At 42.3% G+C, this 12,251-nt stretch overlaps 1 protein-coding gene across 3 annotated transcripts in view; it reads left to right on the top strand.

Moving 5' to 3' along the window:
• fam49a (family with sequence similarity 49 member A) overlaps nucleotides 1–12,251 on the top strand; it is a 32,362-nt gene that overhangs the window by 14,883 nt on the left and 5,228 nt on the right. For 2 of the 3 annotated variants that reach the window (XM_079180577.1, XM_079180579.1), the window contains exons 2-9: nucleotides 1,533–1,588; nucleotides 7,797–7,876; nucleotides 9,588–9,709; nucleotides 10,125–10,230; nucleotides 10,720–10,856; nucleotides 10,945–11,022; nucleotides 11,742–11,858; nucleotides 12,112–12,191. In XM_079180577.1, coding sequence (XP_079036703.1) covers nucleotides 7,804–7,876; nucleotides 9,588–9,709; nucleotides 10,125–10,230; nucleotides 10,720–10,856; nucleotides 10,945–11,022; nucleotides 11,742–11,858; nucleotides 12,112–12,191 — 713 coding nt within the window. In that variant the 5' untranslated portion in view covers nucleotides 1,533–1,588; nucleotides 7,797–7,803. Of the gene's footprint in view, nucleotides 1–1,532; nucleotides 1,589–7,425; nucleotides 7,506–7,796; nucleotides 7,877–9,587; nucleotides 9,710–10,124; nucleotides 10,231–10,719; nucleotides 10,857–10,944; nucleotides 11,023–11,741; nucleotides 11,859–12,111; nucleotides 12,192–12,251 lie in introns of all 3 variants that reach the window. The other variant, XM_079180578.1, reaches the window with a different exon arrangement.

Consider the following 12,251-nt stretch of genomic DNA (forward strand, 5'->3'; position numbering starts at 1 on the left):
GAGAGGGAGAGAGAGAGAGAGAGGAGAGAGAGAGAGGAGAGAGAGAGAGAGAGAGAGAGAGAGAGAGAGAGAGAGAGAGAGAGAGAGAGAGAGAGAGAGGAGAGAGAGGAGAGGAGAGAGGAGAGAGAGAGAGAGAGAGAGAGAGAGAGAGAGAGAGAGAGAGGGAGAGAGAGGGGCTGTGTGTCTGTAGACCTAGCATAATGCTGAGGTGAAGTCCGCTCATGTGTCAGACCACGGGGAGTCACCACACCCACCCATGCCCTTATAAGGAGTGTCTAGTATTCCTGTGGGGCCTCCCTCCATCCATCCAAAGCATCCCACCTCCTTTTGCCTCACTCTGTTGCCATGCAGGTTCTCCAGAGGAGGGACGGAGGTCCCAGACTGATGAGGACTATTTACTCTGACAGATAGGACTGTCTGTCTATGGCCATGTTGAGAGCCGTTGGAGGCAATCAAAATGCTCCAATGTTTATGTATGAATTATTATGGGACTTAATGTCTGCCACCTGTCCTGTAAACTGCATTTATCAACATAATCAATCAATAATATAAGGTAAAAGCCGCTCCTCTTTTACTGTTAACCCCAAGCCGTTTCTGGATGTCATATTGTACTGTCGGTGGCCTTGATTTTCACTGCTCCTCTCTCCACAATCATGGCTAGAAGTAGAGAGAACTCACACATGTCCTGTGTGCAGTATAACACAGCTACAATGCCATAAATCACAAAAAGAAAAAACCCAAGTGGAATTTCTTTGATAATTGATTTTACAAAAAATTTAAAACAATGGAATCTATATATCCAACATTTTTCCAAGGGACTACAAGTGTTATCAATGTTGGAAAAAGTGGAGGCTCCAGGTGATGTTGAACCATTAACATGTATTGAACTATTAACAGCCTCTACTTGCAGCCTCTCCTGTCCTCTGTGTTCAGCAGCCTGCAGTTCAGTCCAAGTTAAACAGATCTTTTGTCAGGCGAATCAATCATGGCTTCATAAAAATGTTTTGGATTAAATATCACAATTTGAAGCTTCATTTTTGGCTGCCATAATGACATTTTTTTACAGGTTCTGGCTGTGATAAGTGATGTCGTTTTTTGGGTTCAGAGGGTTAAAGTTATTGTCGATCAGCTGACAACAAGTTGATTCAACAAACTGTTCAACATTTGGTCCAGAAAGTGAGTGTGTCCTAGTGACCATTAGCAGCTGCAGCTCGTCACAGGACATTTAATCCTCCAATGAACATGCAGCAGACAGAGCCTTCATCAGCTTTATTTTGCCTATAACAGACGAGGGTGTAGATGTCGCTGTTGAATAATTCAGTGTGTTTAGTGATGGGGAGGGCTGTATGTGTTTGCTGTGTGTGTCCGGAGGAAAAGGGAAGTCTGTTAATGTGGAAAGTCGATGCTGTACCTGTCTGATGAGCAGATGTAACATGGATGCAGACACACAGGTTTCTAACATGCTGTCTGTGAGATTGTTTGTATAGTCCAAATTGATTTTAACCCAGATTCCTTCTTTTCCCTTGTTCCAGAGACAAAGAGAAAGCGGATGATATAGACAGCAACCCGAGCTCCTCCACCAGAGAAGGTGATACGACTCTCTCACACACGCACACACACACACACTTATAAAAGCGTAGTCATGTTTGAGTAAGACCACACATCAGCCCAGCACCAGCGCTGTGGTTTAGATGATGACAGTGGGGATCGGCCTCAACTTGTATAAGAACAAAACTTTCTCCCTCGAAGGCTGTTGAACTGTTTGTGTTCAGCGCGGTTCAGGAGAAAGGTATCATGTCACGCTGTTAAAGTTTGATACAAGTTTGTCCTAACAAATGACAATTAAAAACACTGTTACCTTGCCCTTGTTATATATAGAAAGAGCAAAAATCCAATTAGTCACGGCATTCTTTAAATGTCTCAATGTCAAAGTGAAATGACTGGGAATTGAAGTAACATTCAAGCAACTTTCATAATCCATATTTGACAAACACTGCCGATGCCAACGCATGATATTTTAAAAGATGAAACATGAGCGTTTCTCCCAGACATGAATCTGACTCTGAGGATAAATCAGTCCTATGTCATGGAAAAGGGCTGTGATTGTTAATACAGCATAATTGAGCAAAGTTGTCCAGATGAGGTGAGAAACACCATAATAGCAGGTCTAGCTCGCTGTCCTGAAATGATGGATGCTTTTAGGAGAACAGCTGCAGGTGTTTCTGTTGGCTCGGACAGTTTTGGCTCTGGTTCGTCTTTGGCAAAAGAAAATGCCCTGCAGAGTTTCCTCATAAACAAAGAGAAGAACGTTCATGTCTTCTTCTTTACTGCCTTTGTGCTGCTGCGTTTCTCCACGTCACAACTACCAACTGTTGAAAGTGGGAGCAGCGTGATACCAGTGGCAAGATGTGAACCTGCTTTCTATTTACAAAACAACACTGCTCTGTAGAGAACTCCACAGGGTTCCTTTAATCAAGGACTTGCATGAAACATGGATCCCACTGATTGAAATAAATCCTATTTTCATGCATTTGATCATTTGGATGCTTGTCTGTCCCTGTTGAAGGTTAAAAGCACCAACACACTATTAGATGTGAGAGCGCTGTTAACATGGGATGATTGTATTTGTCAGACTTTCCATGTAAAAGACAAATATGAATCCTTGTAGAGTAAAACTAAATGCTAAATGAATTCACTACTCTACAAATCATTTAGTTTGTAACAGCAGTTGTTTCACAGAGCAGGGAAGGGCAATTTAAACGTGGCACTGGTGTTGCTGCCTCGAGCTAGCTTTATTTATAACGGAGACTGCTGCACGCTTTCACAAACATGTTTCGATGCAAGAGAAATGTTTAAATTGAGGTTAAAGGGTCACTGCAGTCAGTAATGCTAGACCAAGACTAACAAGCTGGCTGACGGGGTAATATAAAGTATTTTAGCTTGAACACCATTTGGTCGACTGGAGAGGGTTTAAACTTTATTTTATTCTACAAAATGGATTTGGTCAGAGAGAGGTCTCAGTAAGACTTCTTTATATATATATATATCAGGACCTTCTCGTCAATAGGGTTATAAAGAGAAAGATGTGAAGTTTGTGGTAGCACCCTCAGCACATTCTTCACAAAAACATCCCTTTACATGGCACACTATATACAAATGTTAATTCAACGCACGTCAGCTGATGGTAAATACTACAGGGAAGAGGAAAGTCGAAGTTTCCTCACTTTCAGTCCAGGCCATAGAGATAGAGATAGTGATTGTGAAAGAGGAACCAAGCAGACGAGAAAATTCCTAGCGTAGTTGTTGCTTCCCTGTCTGGTTTGAAGACGGGCCGGTGACATGTAACAGATTGCTTTATGGTTCTGTGGAGCTCTTCCTTCTACGTTCGTTGTGCTGCTCCTCACCTTGGCTGAAAGGGTTCATGATACGGAGTGGCTCACCTGTTGCTTGTACAATGATGCAGGTTACCTTGAACTGTAGATACCATCCAAAGACTTTAGTCTGCACCTGTAGTCCCATACACATCACTACTGAACCATTCAATTCAACAGACTTTCATTACATAAGTCCCAAATGAAATGAACTTTCATGTGTATGTGCACACTCATGCTTTGTCACTCCTGGGCTCTCTGGTTCTCTTGCTCTTTTTCTGTCGAGTCAGTATTTGAAAGTCCTTAATAGGATTAAATGAAATACCCATCCATCTTCTGACCTGTGTACAACCCGGGTCCAGAGGAGGCTTTTGAAGCTGGGTCAGGTGATGTACGTTGAGCCATTCAGATAGACCATCATTGTGGCTTTAAGTTTGCTCATTATCTCTGCCAGGAGATGATGAGCAGAGGCCGCGGCTGCACAGAGGCATTGATTAAAATGAGTGTATCTGTTGTGTGAAGCAGATGAAAAACACGTCTGATACTCTTGTGGTCTAGACGGGGGTTTAGCCAACTGTGGTTTGTATTCATTCAATCACACATTACAGCAAGTTCTACTGCCGATCGTTATCTGCCGATGTTCAGTTAAATATGCGATCAGGACATCAGCATTCGTGCTTTTCTAGTTTCCAATCTCTAACGTTACACTGTGAACAACCAATCAGAGTTCAAACGGACAGGAGGACGAAGGTTCTATGAGGCGTTCAGGCTCTGTTCAGTAAAAATGAGTACTGGGCAAAGGTAAATTATAACGTTATCATGATGTGTTCACATGTAATCTGTCAAATGTAGTGTTGGTGAGAAACTTGAATAAATCCAGTAGTTTGAAGGAATGTTTTCAAACCACATAAATAGATATTAGAGATGAATTATGACTTGTTTACACTTTCTCTAAACAGATTATAATACATCATTAAAACTACTAATGACAAGATTTGTTTTAATCCAAAAAAATACAATCTTTTATTTCCTTATCATTTGAAATGTGAGTTTGTATGAAGAAGAAAAAACACTATAGATGACTCAAACAAACATTTAGAACTGTTGATGCTTTACAGACTTCAGAGCGGTTGAAATGATTTTAGGAGCCTTGTAGACCAGCTGCTATAATCAAACAACAATATGGATCATCAGTGATTGGCATTTAGTATCTCGCGTGATCAGGGATCTCCTTAAAGTTATATTTACTCTCTTTTTTTCTTTTGTGCTGATCCGATCTGTGACTCTGGTCCCTGAGTGTTATGATCCGGTGCACTACTGTTAGCTACACCTGTTCTTTCCTTTGCATGGGAAAATGTCTGTCTATTCACTGTGTACGGTCAAAGCAAACAATCTGTACTCCTGCTAGACACAATTGGTCTAATGGCAATAAATCATACATGTTGATGAGGAGAACAGGAATCGAAAGTGCTAATCTAATCTAAAACTCAGATTTGTTTCATTTCCTCTTTGGCTTCTGGAGAAACACGACATGGAGAAAGCTGGTGGAGCTGGTTTGTTTACCTGGGGGGGCGTAAGAGTGATGTTAACTGTCACAGGACATAATCGGAGCTTGAGTGTGCATATGCATTGGCAGTTTTACTAGTTTAGGATTCTGGTTAAAAGTATTAGTGAGTCAGGTTTGTGAGCTGCAGTATGGCCTATTCTTCACTGGATCTAGAGACGGATCAGTTTGGGTCAAAGAATGCAATGCTGCTACATTTTGAGTGACATCACCACAATCGCATGCACTCCACAGTGTTCTCAAACTAATACCTGGGCTTGCTAGCTATGTTAATTGTGCACACACACTCCTATGACTCCAAAATAAATGAGTCCAACAGTGTGTTTTTACCTTGAGGCATCTCTTAAAAGCTTGACAATGAGGATGTGTTTCTCCCTGACATACTTTCTATAATGAATGAAATGAAAAGACATAGAACCCCTAGAATTGTGTCTGGACCTTTATCGTCACATGGTCCACAGAATCCCTCCCTGTGGAGGTCCTTGGATAGCGGTCCTGAGAGAAGTGGCTCTGCTAGTGGTTAGCTGGTACCTGAGCTCTGCTGGAGATGAAGCAGAGGGAGTCTGCTTGTTGTAGCCGCAGGTCACGGTTGTTCTAGAAAAAGAAGGGTGGACTGCTGCGCACATGTACCAACATGACATCCTTTCAGCACAACTCTAATCCCTGTTAGTGAAATGTAACGTAAACCAGCACTGCCCCCTTCTGGTGCAACCTCGTGTTTCAACCACCACCGCAGGAAAGTCATTATCAGACACATTCTAATAATATTCTAATTGAATCATTTCTCCAGCAGCAAAGCTGTGACCGTAGGAACTGTGTTCCCGCTGCCATCGTATGCATACATGAGCAGTGCAAGAAGAGGAATGAATACCATGATTGAAAATAGTCGACAGCTTGCCGGAGGCTGTGCGTAAAAATGCAGTGTGATTATCATGTGCACGCTGCAGCACAGTGTCTCTTTTGTTGTCTCTTCACACCACGACTTGTGAAGTCCAAGAGAGGTTGGATGTGTGTGTGAGGAGATACGACTGCCCTCATAGCTTCTTCATACAGTATGAATCTCTAACTGCATGTCCTTTTGTAGACTCTAAACCAAAGAAGCTGTTAAAGACAAAAGGTCAGATTTCAGAGTCCATCTGCTTTTTCTTTTTTTCAAATTCAGATACCAAGTTTTATTTCCCAGCCAGCATGAACGCAACATCTGATTAAATCTTTTCAACCCAACAAGGTCATAATCTTCCCAATAAGCATGCCCATGGTGGGCTGTGACGTGGCCTCACATTAAGCTACTAGGAGTGTGAGGCCGGCTGTGATTACACCCTCCATGGCTGAGGAGGTAGACCTTTCCCTGTTAAATTACCACCTAGCTTCTGCCTTCTGCGTCCAATAAAACCTTTTATGGAGCGTAGCTGCCATTGAGGACCACGTCCCTGTGTTCGGCCACGTTTGAGAGGAATCCAAAGCAGCAGGGGAGTTGGTTCAGAACCTCCGAGTTTTGTGCAACGAAGGTGGGACGACTTTGTGCTTTGTCAGCCTCTTCACTGACCAGGAAACACACACACAGGTGCACAATGTGTAGGCAGAGACTAAATTATTTCTTATAAAAACACACACGTTCACAGTTAGAAATACTGTTTCCCTTTTGGTTTAAGTTCTGTGAAATGACATTAGTTTAAAAGATGAGGTCATTGATTGAAGACAATTGTAAAGCTCAAACAATACATCAGTAGATCGACAGAAAAAACAATCAACCAAACTAAATAATTTAAGTAATTTTACCTAAAACTCAGTTTTCTTCTTCTTTCTCAAATGTGAGTACTTTTTCCTCTTCTGTGATGTGAACTGAAGTGTTTCTAAACTGTTTTTGGTCGGACAAAACAAGGAATTTGAAGAGAAGACATCAACTTGGGCTCTGGGAACTTTGATGGCACACTTTCTATATTTTCTGCCCATTTCTTGAGCAAACAAGTCATCCATTAATTGAGAAAACAATCAGCAGATTAATTGATAATGAAATCATTTTTAGTTTAGAGAAAAACATTTTTTTTTTGTTAAATGTGAAAAATGAATGAAAACCCTACTTTCAGCACTACTGTGACTTGCATCTGAGAAAATGTTACTTATTCTATGCAAAGTAAATGCTCACAATGATCCAGTGGTCAGACACACAAGGATTAAATACTTCTCATACATGCAGACATTTGCATCTAAATCGCAACACAAGCCTCAGCTGTCTTTGGCTGAGTGCAGCAGCTTTGTGACCTAGTTGTATTTCTCTTCCTCTGTGTTGCCTTACAATGTTCCAGGTCTCCCATCGGTGTCTACTATGGAGCACGAACTCTAACTACTCAATTAGAAAATTCATCAGAATTCTATTGAATATGAGTCACACATGGATGAATGTCTCTGTCACATCAAATACACAGTTGACTACACATGTACTGTATCTTTTCTCCTGTCTTGTTTTTCACTGCTGTATTCTACCATCAGGTTTGCTGGAATGGGTAACCTGCTAAAAGTCCTAACAAGGGATATAGAGAACTATCCGCACTTTTTCCTGGACTTTGAAAGTAAGTCTGGCCGAGGAGTGGAACAAAGGGAGAAAGAGATGGATGGAGAAAGAGATGTGGGGGGTTTGTTTCTTTTTCTGTCAGCAGGTCTCTGCCCCCGATGACCACGCCTCGATGAGTCTGCTTCTGCTCCTCTTTTTTCCCCCCCTCCCTCCGTCTCCTCTCACTCGGTCACGACCTCCTGCTCTCTCAGCTCTGATCTGCCTTCTTTGTTCAAATAACTTATTGATGACTTTTTAACACCACGCATACTTTCCTTCCTTTCTCTTTCTTGTATTTCCTCTCTTGCAGAAACCAAATGGGGAATCTGTTAAAAGTGCTTACTTGCACAGAGCTCGAGCAGGGGCCAAACTTTTTCCTTGACTTTGAAAGTGAGCACAGCTTTACCTGTCCTGCTAGGCCCCTCTTAATCCCAGAGTCATTTTTCTTTGACCTCTCAGTAGCTGCTCTGACTGGTCAGGGGTCAGCCTATTCAGCTATTGCACTGTCAACCTTTGCATGTATTATAAGTCATGATTCATTTCAGCATGTTTTTGAAATCCATTCACTGCCTGCCATTCTGAAGAAGAATGGAGCTGACCCTTGACCTCTGCCGTCTGCTTTCACTAAGTCATCTGCATGCATGCCCCTGTATGTGCACTGATAGTAGGACACCTTGCATACATGCATATGTGGCCTAATGTCATCACTAACTCATTATCATCAGCTCCATTAAGCCTTGTTTCTCTTCCTACATAATCTGTTCAGTAGTTATTTCATTATGTAGTCAGCATTGGTTCAATATATAAGAGATGGAAAACATTCCCTGCAGTAGAATATTAAATCGACTACATTACTGCTCTGCTTCCTAATGCTCACATAGAACAAATACATCAGCGTTGGTCTCTTTCCAAAACACAATGGGCCTCCACAGTGCCACTCTCACCATGTAGCCGACCCCGGGCTCTGTTTATTCAGCTAAGAAGAGGAGGTGATGGGTTCTGAAGTGTTGTAATGTCACAGGTGCTCTGTATTTAGAGCCGCTGTTCTTCTCTCTGTGGTCATGATGGGCAGAGCTTGTTACCTGAGAATCTGTAGCAGAAGCATCATGATCATTTCTTGTGTTTCAGACCTTACACCGACTGCCACAATACCAAAATATGTGCTGAACACTGAAGCAAACCAAGCTAACTTTTCAGTTGACTGTTCCTGTTGTAACCGGACAGGAGATATGGGAGAGAACAGCTGGCCTCTCTGTAGGCTGCAGACACGGCAGAGAATTCATATTCTAGTACAGTTAGTAGATTACTTTTTAATTGATTTATCATTTAGTGTAGCAGGTTGCAGTAAATGCATCCCGCTCCAGCAGATTCAGTTCCATTATGGATACTTGAAAACTCATGAAACTGGTTTGGAGCCACTCGGTCTACAGTAGAGTGCTTCATTGTTTTCTAGACGTCTCCAGTCTTCTCAGTGTAGTGGACTCATGAGGTCTGGAGTTTGTTTTTCAAATTGAAGACGTCCCTCTAGCGTCACAGTTTGGTGACAGACTGATGGACTCATGTGGACATACTGTACCCGCTAAAGCTGAGACTGTTTAGTGAAGTGAAACAATGCTTTTAGCTTTGACACAGCTCATCATGCTGAGTGTCTTTATCCTCATCAACCATCGTCTCAGTGAACAGACACTGATGAGTGAGAAAAACACTCAGCACTCATGCCCTTGTTCCCCCAGCCAGTGTTAAACACACTGTCATTACTTATTTGATTAAAGCCTTTTCAAATCAAGTTACTGTGTAAGATTTCAATCTGAAAATGAAAGATGAAGTTAAAATTTGAACAAAATGAAGTTGACTCTTGATGTGAAAAGGCTCAAATGATCAGTTTTGAAATGTTTGTATTCACATTGACTGCTTAGTAGCTTATCAAACGGTTGTCATAAATCCACCTGATACACACACACATATTTACACCGTGTGTGTGTGTGTGTGTGTGTGTGTGTGTGTGTGTGTGTGTGTGTGTGTGTGTGTGTGTGTGTGTGTGTGTGTGTGTGTGTGTGTGTGTGTGTGTGTGTGTGTGTGTGTGTGTGTGTGTGTGTGTCAGATGCACAGCCAACAGAAGGAGAGCGTGAGGTGTGGAACCAGGTGAACGCCGTCCTCCAGGACTCAGAGAACATCCTGTGTGGCCTGCAGGCGTACAAAGGAGCCGGCCAGGAGATCAGAGATGTGAGACACACACCAAACGGCCTTCTGTTCTTTCTCTTCACCACACAATGCGTGCAACTCTACATGTCATATCTGAACCGTTAGCAGTATAGAGAAGGGGAGAACAGCTGAACTGACATCAAGTTTCACTGAAACGCATTACAATGCCGTTAACTCTTCTCCACAGCAGACGGTACTCATGGTGCAGGATGTTGATGACCTGACAGTAAACCAAATATCTTTGAGTTGTTAGCTGATTACAACTTGGTAGTCAAAGGTCACTGCAGGCCTCACACATGTTTTTGACCAAGAATGTATATTTTGACAGATATCTAATAGAATAGAATGACAGATGTGGATGTAAACTGCAGCATGACTGTTTGGTAGAGGGATACAACTGCACGGTGTTCATTCTATTTATTTGTTTTGTTTCCAGGCGATTCAAAACCCCAACGACTTCATGCTGCAGGAGCGAGCCTGGAACTCAGTCTGCCCGCTGGTCATCAAACTCAAGAAGTTCTACAGTTTCTCTCTCAGACTAGGTACGTCACAGTGGAGGGGCTTCTTCGTTTGTCTTTTGAAAACGGCTCATGATCGAAGCTTATTGAGTCGCCTTCTTGGTCGAATAAAGGGAAAGTAGCATTCCTTGTCTTATTTTGAGGTAGATTTATTTTATTTTTAAAAGGCTTTAATTCCTCTTCTTTTTTTTTTTACAACAAAATGTTTCTTTATATACAGAAATCAAGTGAATGATGCATAAAACTAATGTTCATGTTGCACATTTGACAACTGGTCTTATAACAAAATGAGTCAGATCTTTGCTTCTCTTCTGTCACATCTGTTCATGTAAATACATTCTCAACTGGACCTGAAAGAGGTGTGTGTGTGTGTGTGTGTGTGTGTGTGTGTGTGTGTGTGTGTGTGTGTGTGTGTGTGTGTGTGTGTGTGTGTGTGTGTGTGTGTGTGTGTGTGTGTGTGTGTGTGTGTGTGTGTGTGTGTGTGTGTGTGTGTGTGTGTGTGTGTGTTTGCAGAGGAGGCTCTGCAGAGTTTGCTGGAGTGCCTGACATGTCCACCCTTCACGCCTACTCAGCACCTGGAGAGGGAGCAGGCTCTGGCCAAACAGTTTGCTGAGATCCTCCACTTCACGCTGCGCTTCGATGAGCTCAAGGTCTGCTGGAAACTTAGTCCTCCTTCATTTCTTTACTCAGTGACACGCAAAGTACACTTGTGATGGTAAATATGTTCTTTCTCCTCAGATGAGAATTCCTGCCATCCAGAATGACTTCAGCTACTACAGAAGAACCATCAGTCGAAACCGGATAAACAACATGAATGTGAGTCACCACCAGTTGTTTTATAAGAGCAGATCTACAACAAATCCACTTGTTCTTACTCTGGTCTGTGATATTTCTATATTCAGTTACTGTGAGGAACATTCAACTGGTAGTGAAATAGTCAGTTTAATACAGACGTAGTGCTGAAGCACTGCCACTTTAGTCCACAGGGACCGCCAGAATCAACACAAAATAAAAAGTTCCTCAACATAACGTGAAGTATCTGCAGTGCTTTCTCTGTTTAAAAGAGGAGACAATCTCAGAATGACAAGAGAAAAGATGTTCACTGTTTTTTGATGCGTTTGATGTCACATCAAAGACCAGAAAGAGGCCAAACTAATCACATTAGGGGTACTATAGTGTTAATAATGGACTATGGGCGACCGTGGCTAAGTGGAGAGCAGAGCCATCCTTCAATCAGAGGATCGGTGGCTCGATCTCCGGCTCCGCTAGTTGCATGTCGATGTGTCCTTGAGCAAGACACCTAACCCCAAAATTGCTCCCGTAGCTGTGCCTAGAGTGTAGAAATGTGATAGAATCTGAATTGTAAGTCGCGTTGGATAAAAGCGTCAGCTAAATGACTGTAATGTAATGTAAGTGTGAAAAAGTTACAACTATATACAATAAAGAAGAGGGAGATGCTCGTGCATTGCAAAATTGTGGTGAAATACACCCTCCTCCACTGACACCTGTTTGTTTGTTTGTTTGTGCACCTACAGTTGGACATTGAGAGTGAAGTCAACAACGAGATGGCCAACAGGATGTCTCTGTTCTACGCAGAGGCCACACCCATGCTGAAGACACTCAGCAACGCAACCACAAACTTTGTGACAGAGGTGAGAGTGCTTACTGTGCTGCCACTGCAGTCAGTAACCACACAGGGACTCAGCAAATTTAAGGGAAACTTAACATTTGTTGCATCCATTGTCATCATGCTGTGGCTGGATGAGGAAGTCCAAAAAGACTAAAGGAGTTACACGTTGTGTCAGAAATCACATTATCATGTTGTAACAATTTATTTTGGTTTTCTAACAACTTGAACAATCAATGAACTCATTGTTGCATGTGCGTTGTTTGCGTGTTGTGTAGAACAAGACACTTCCACTGGAGAACACAACGGACTGTCTCAGCACCATGGCCAGCGTCTGTAAAGTCATGCTGGAGACGCCGTGAGTCACGATGCTTTTCTCTACACACAAAATCACTTTCGCTTTGAGAAAAGAAAGAAC

This window comes from Pholis gunnellus (assembly GCF_910591455.1).
Source record: "Pholis gunnellus genome assembly, chromosome: 19".
NCBI classification, from domain to species: Eukaryota; Metazoa; Chordata; class Actinopteri; order Perciformes; family Pholidae; genus Pholis; species Pholis gunnellus.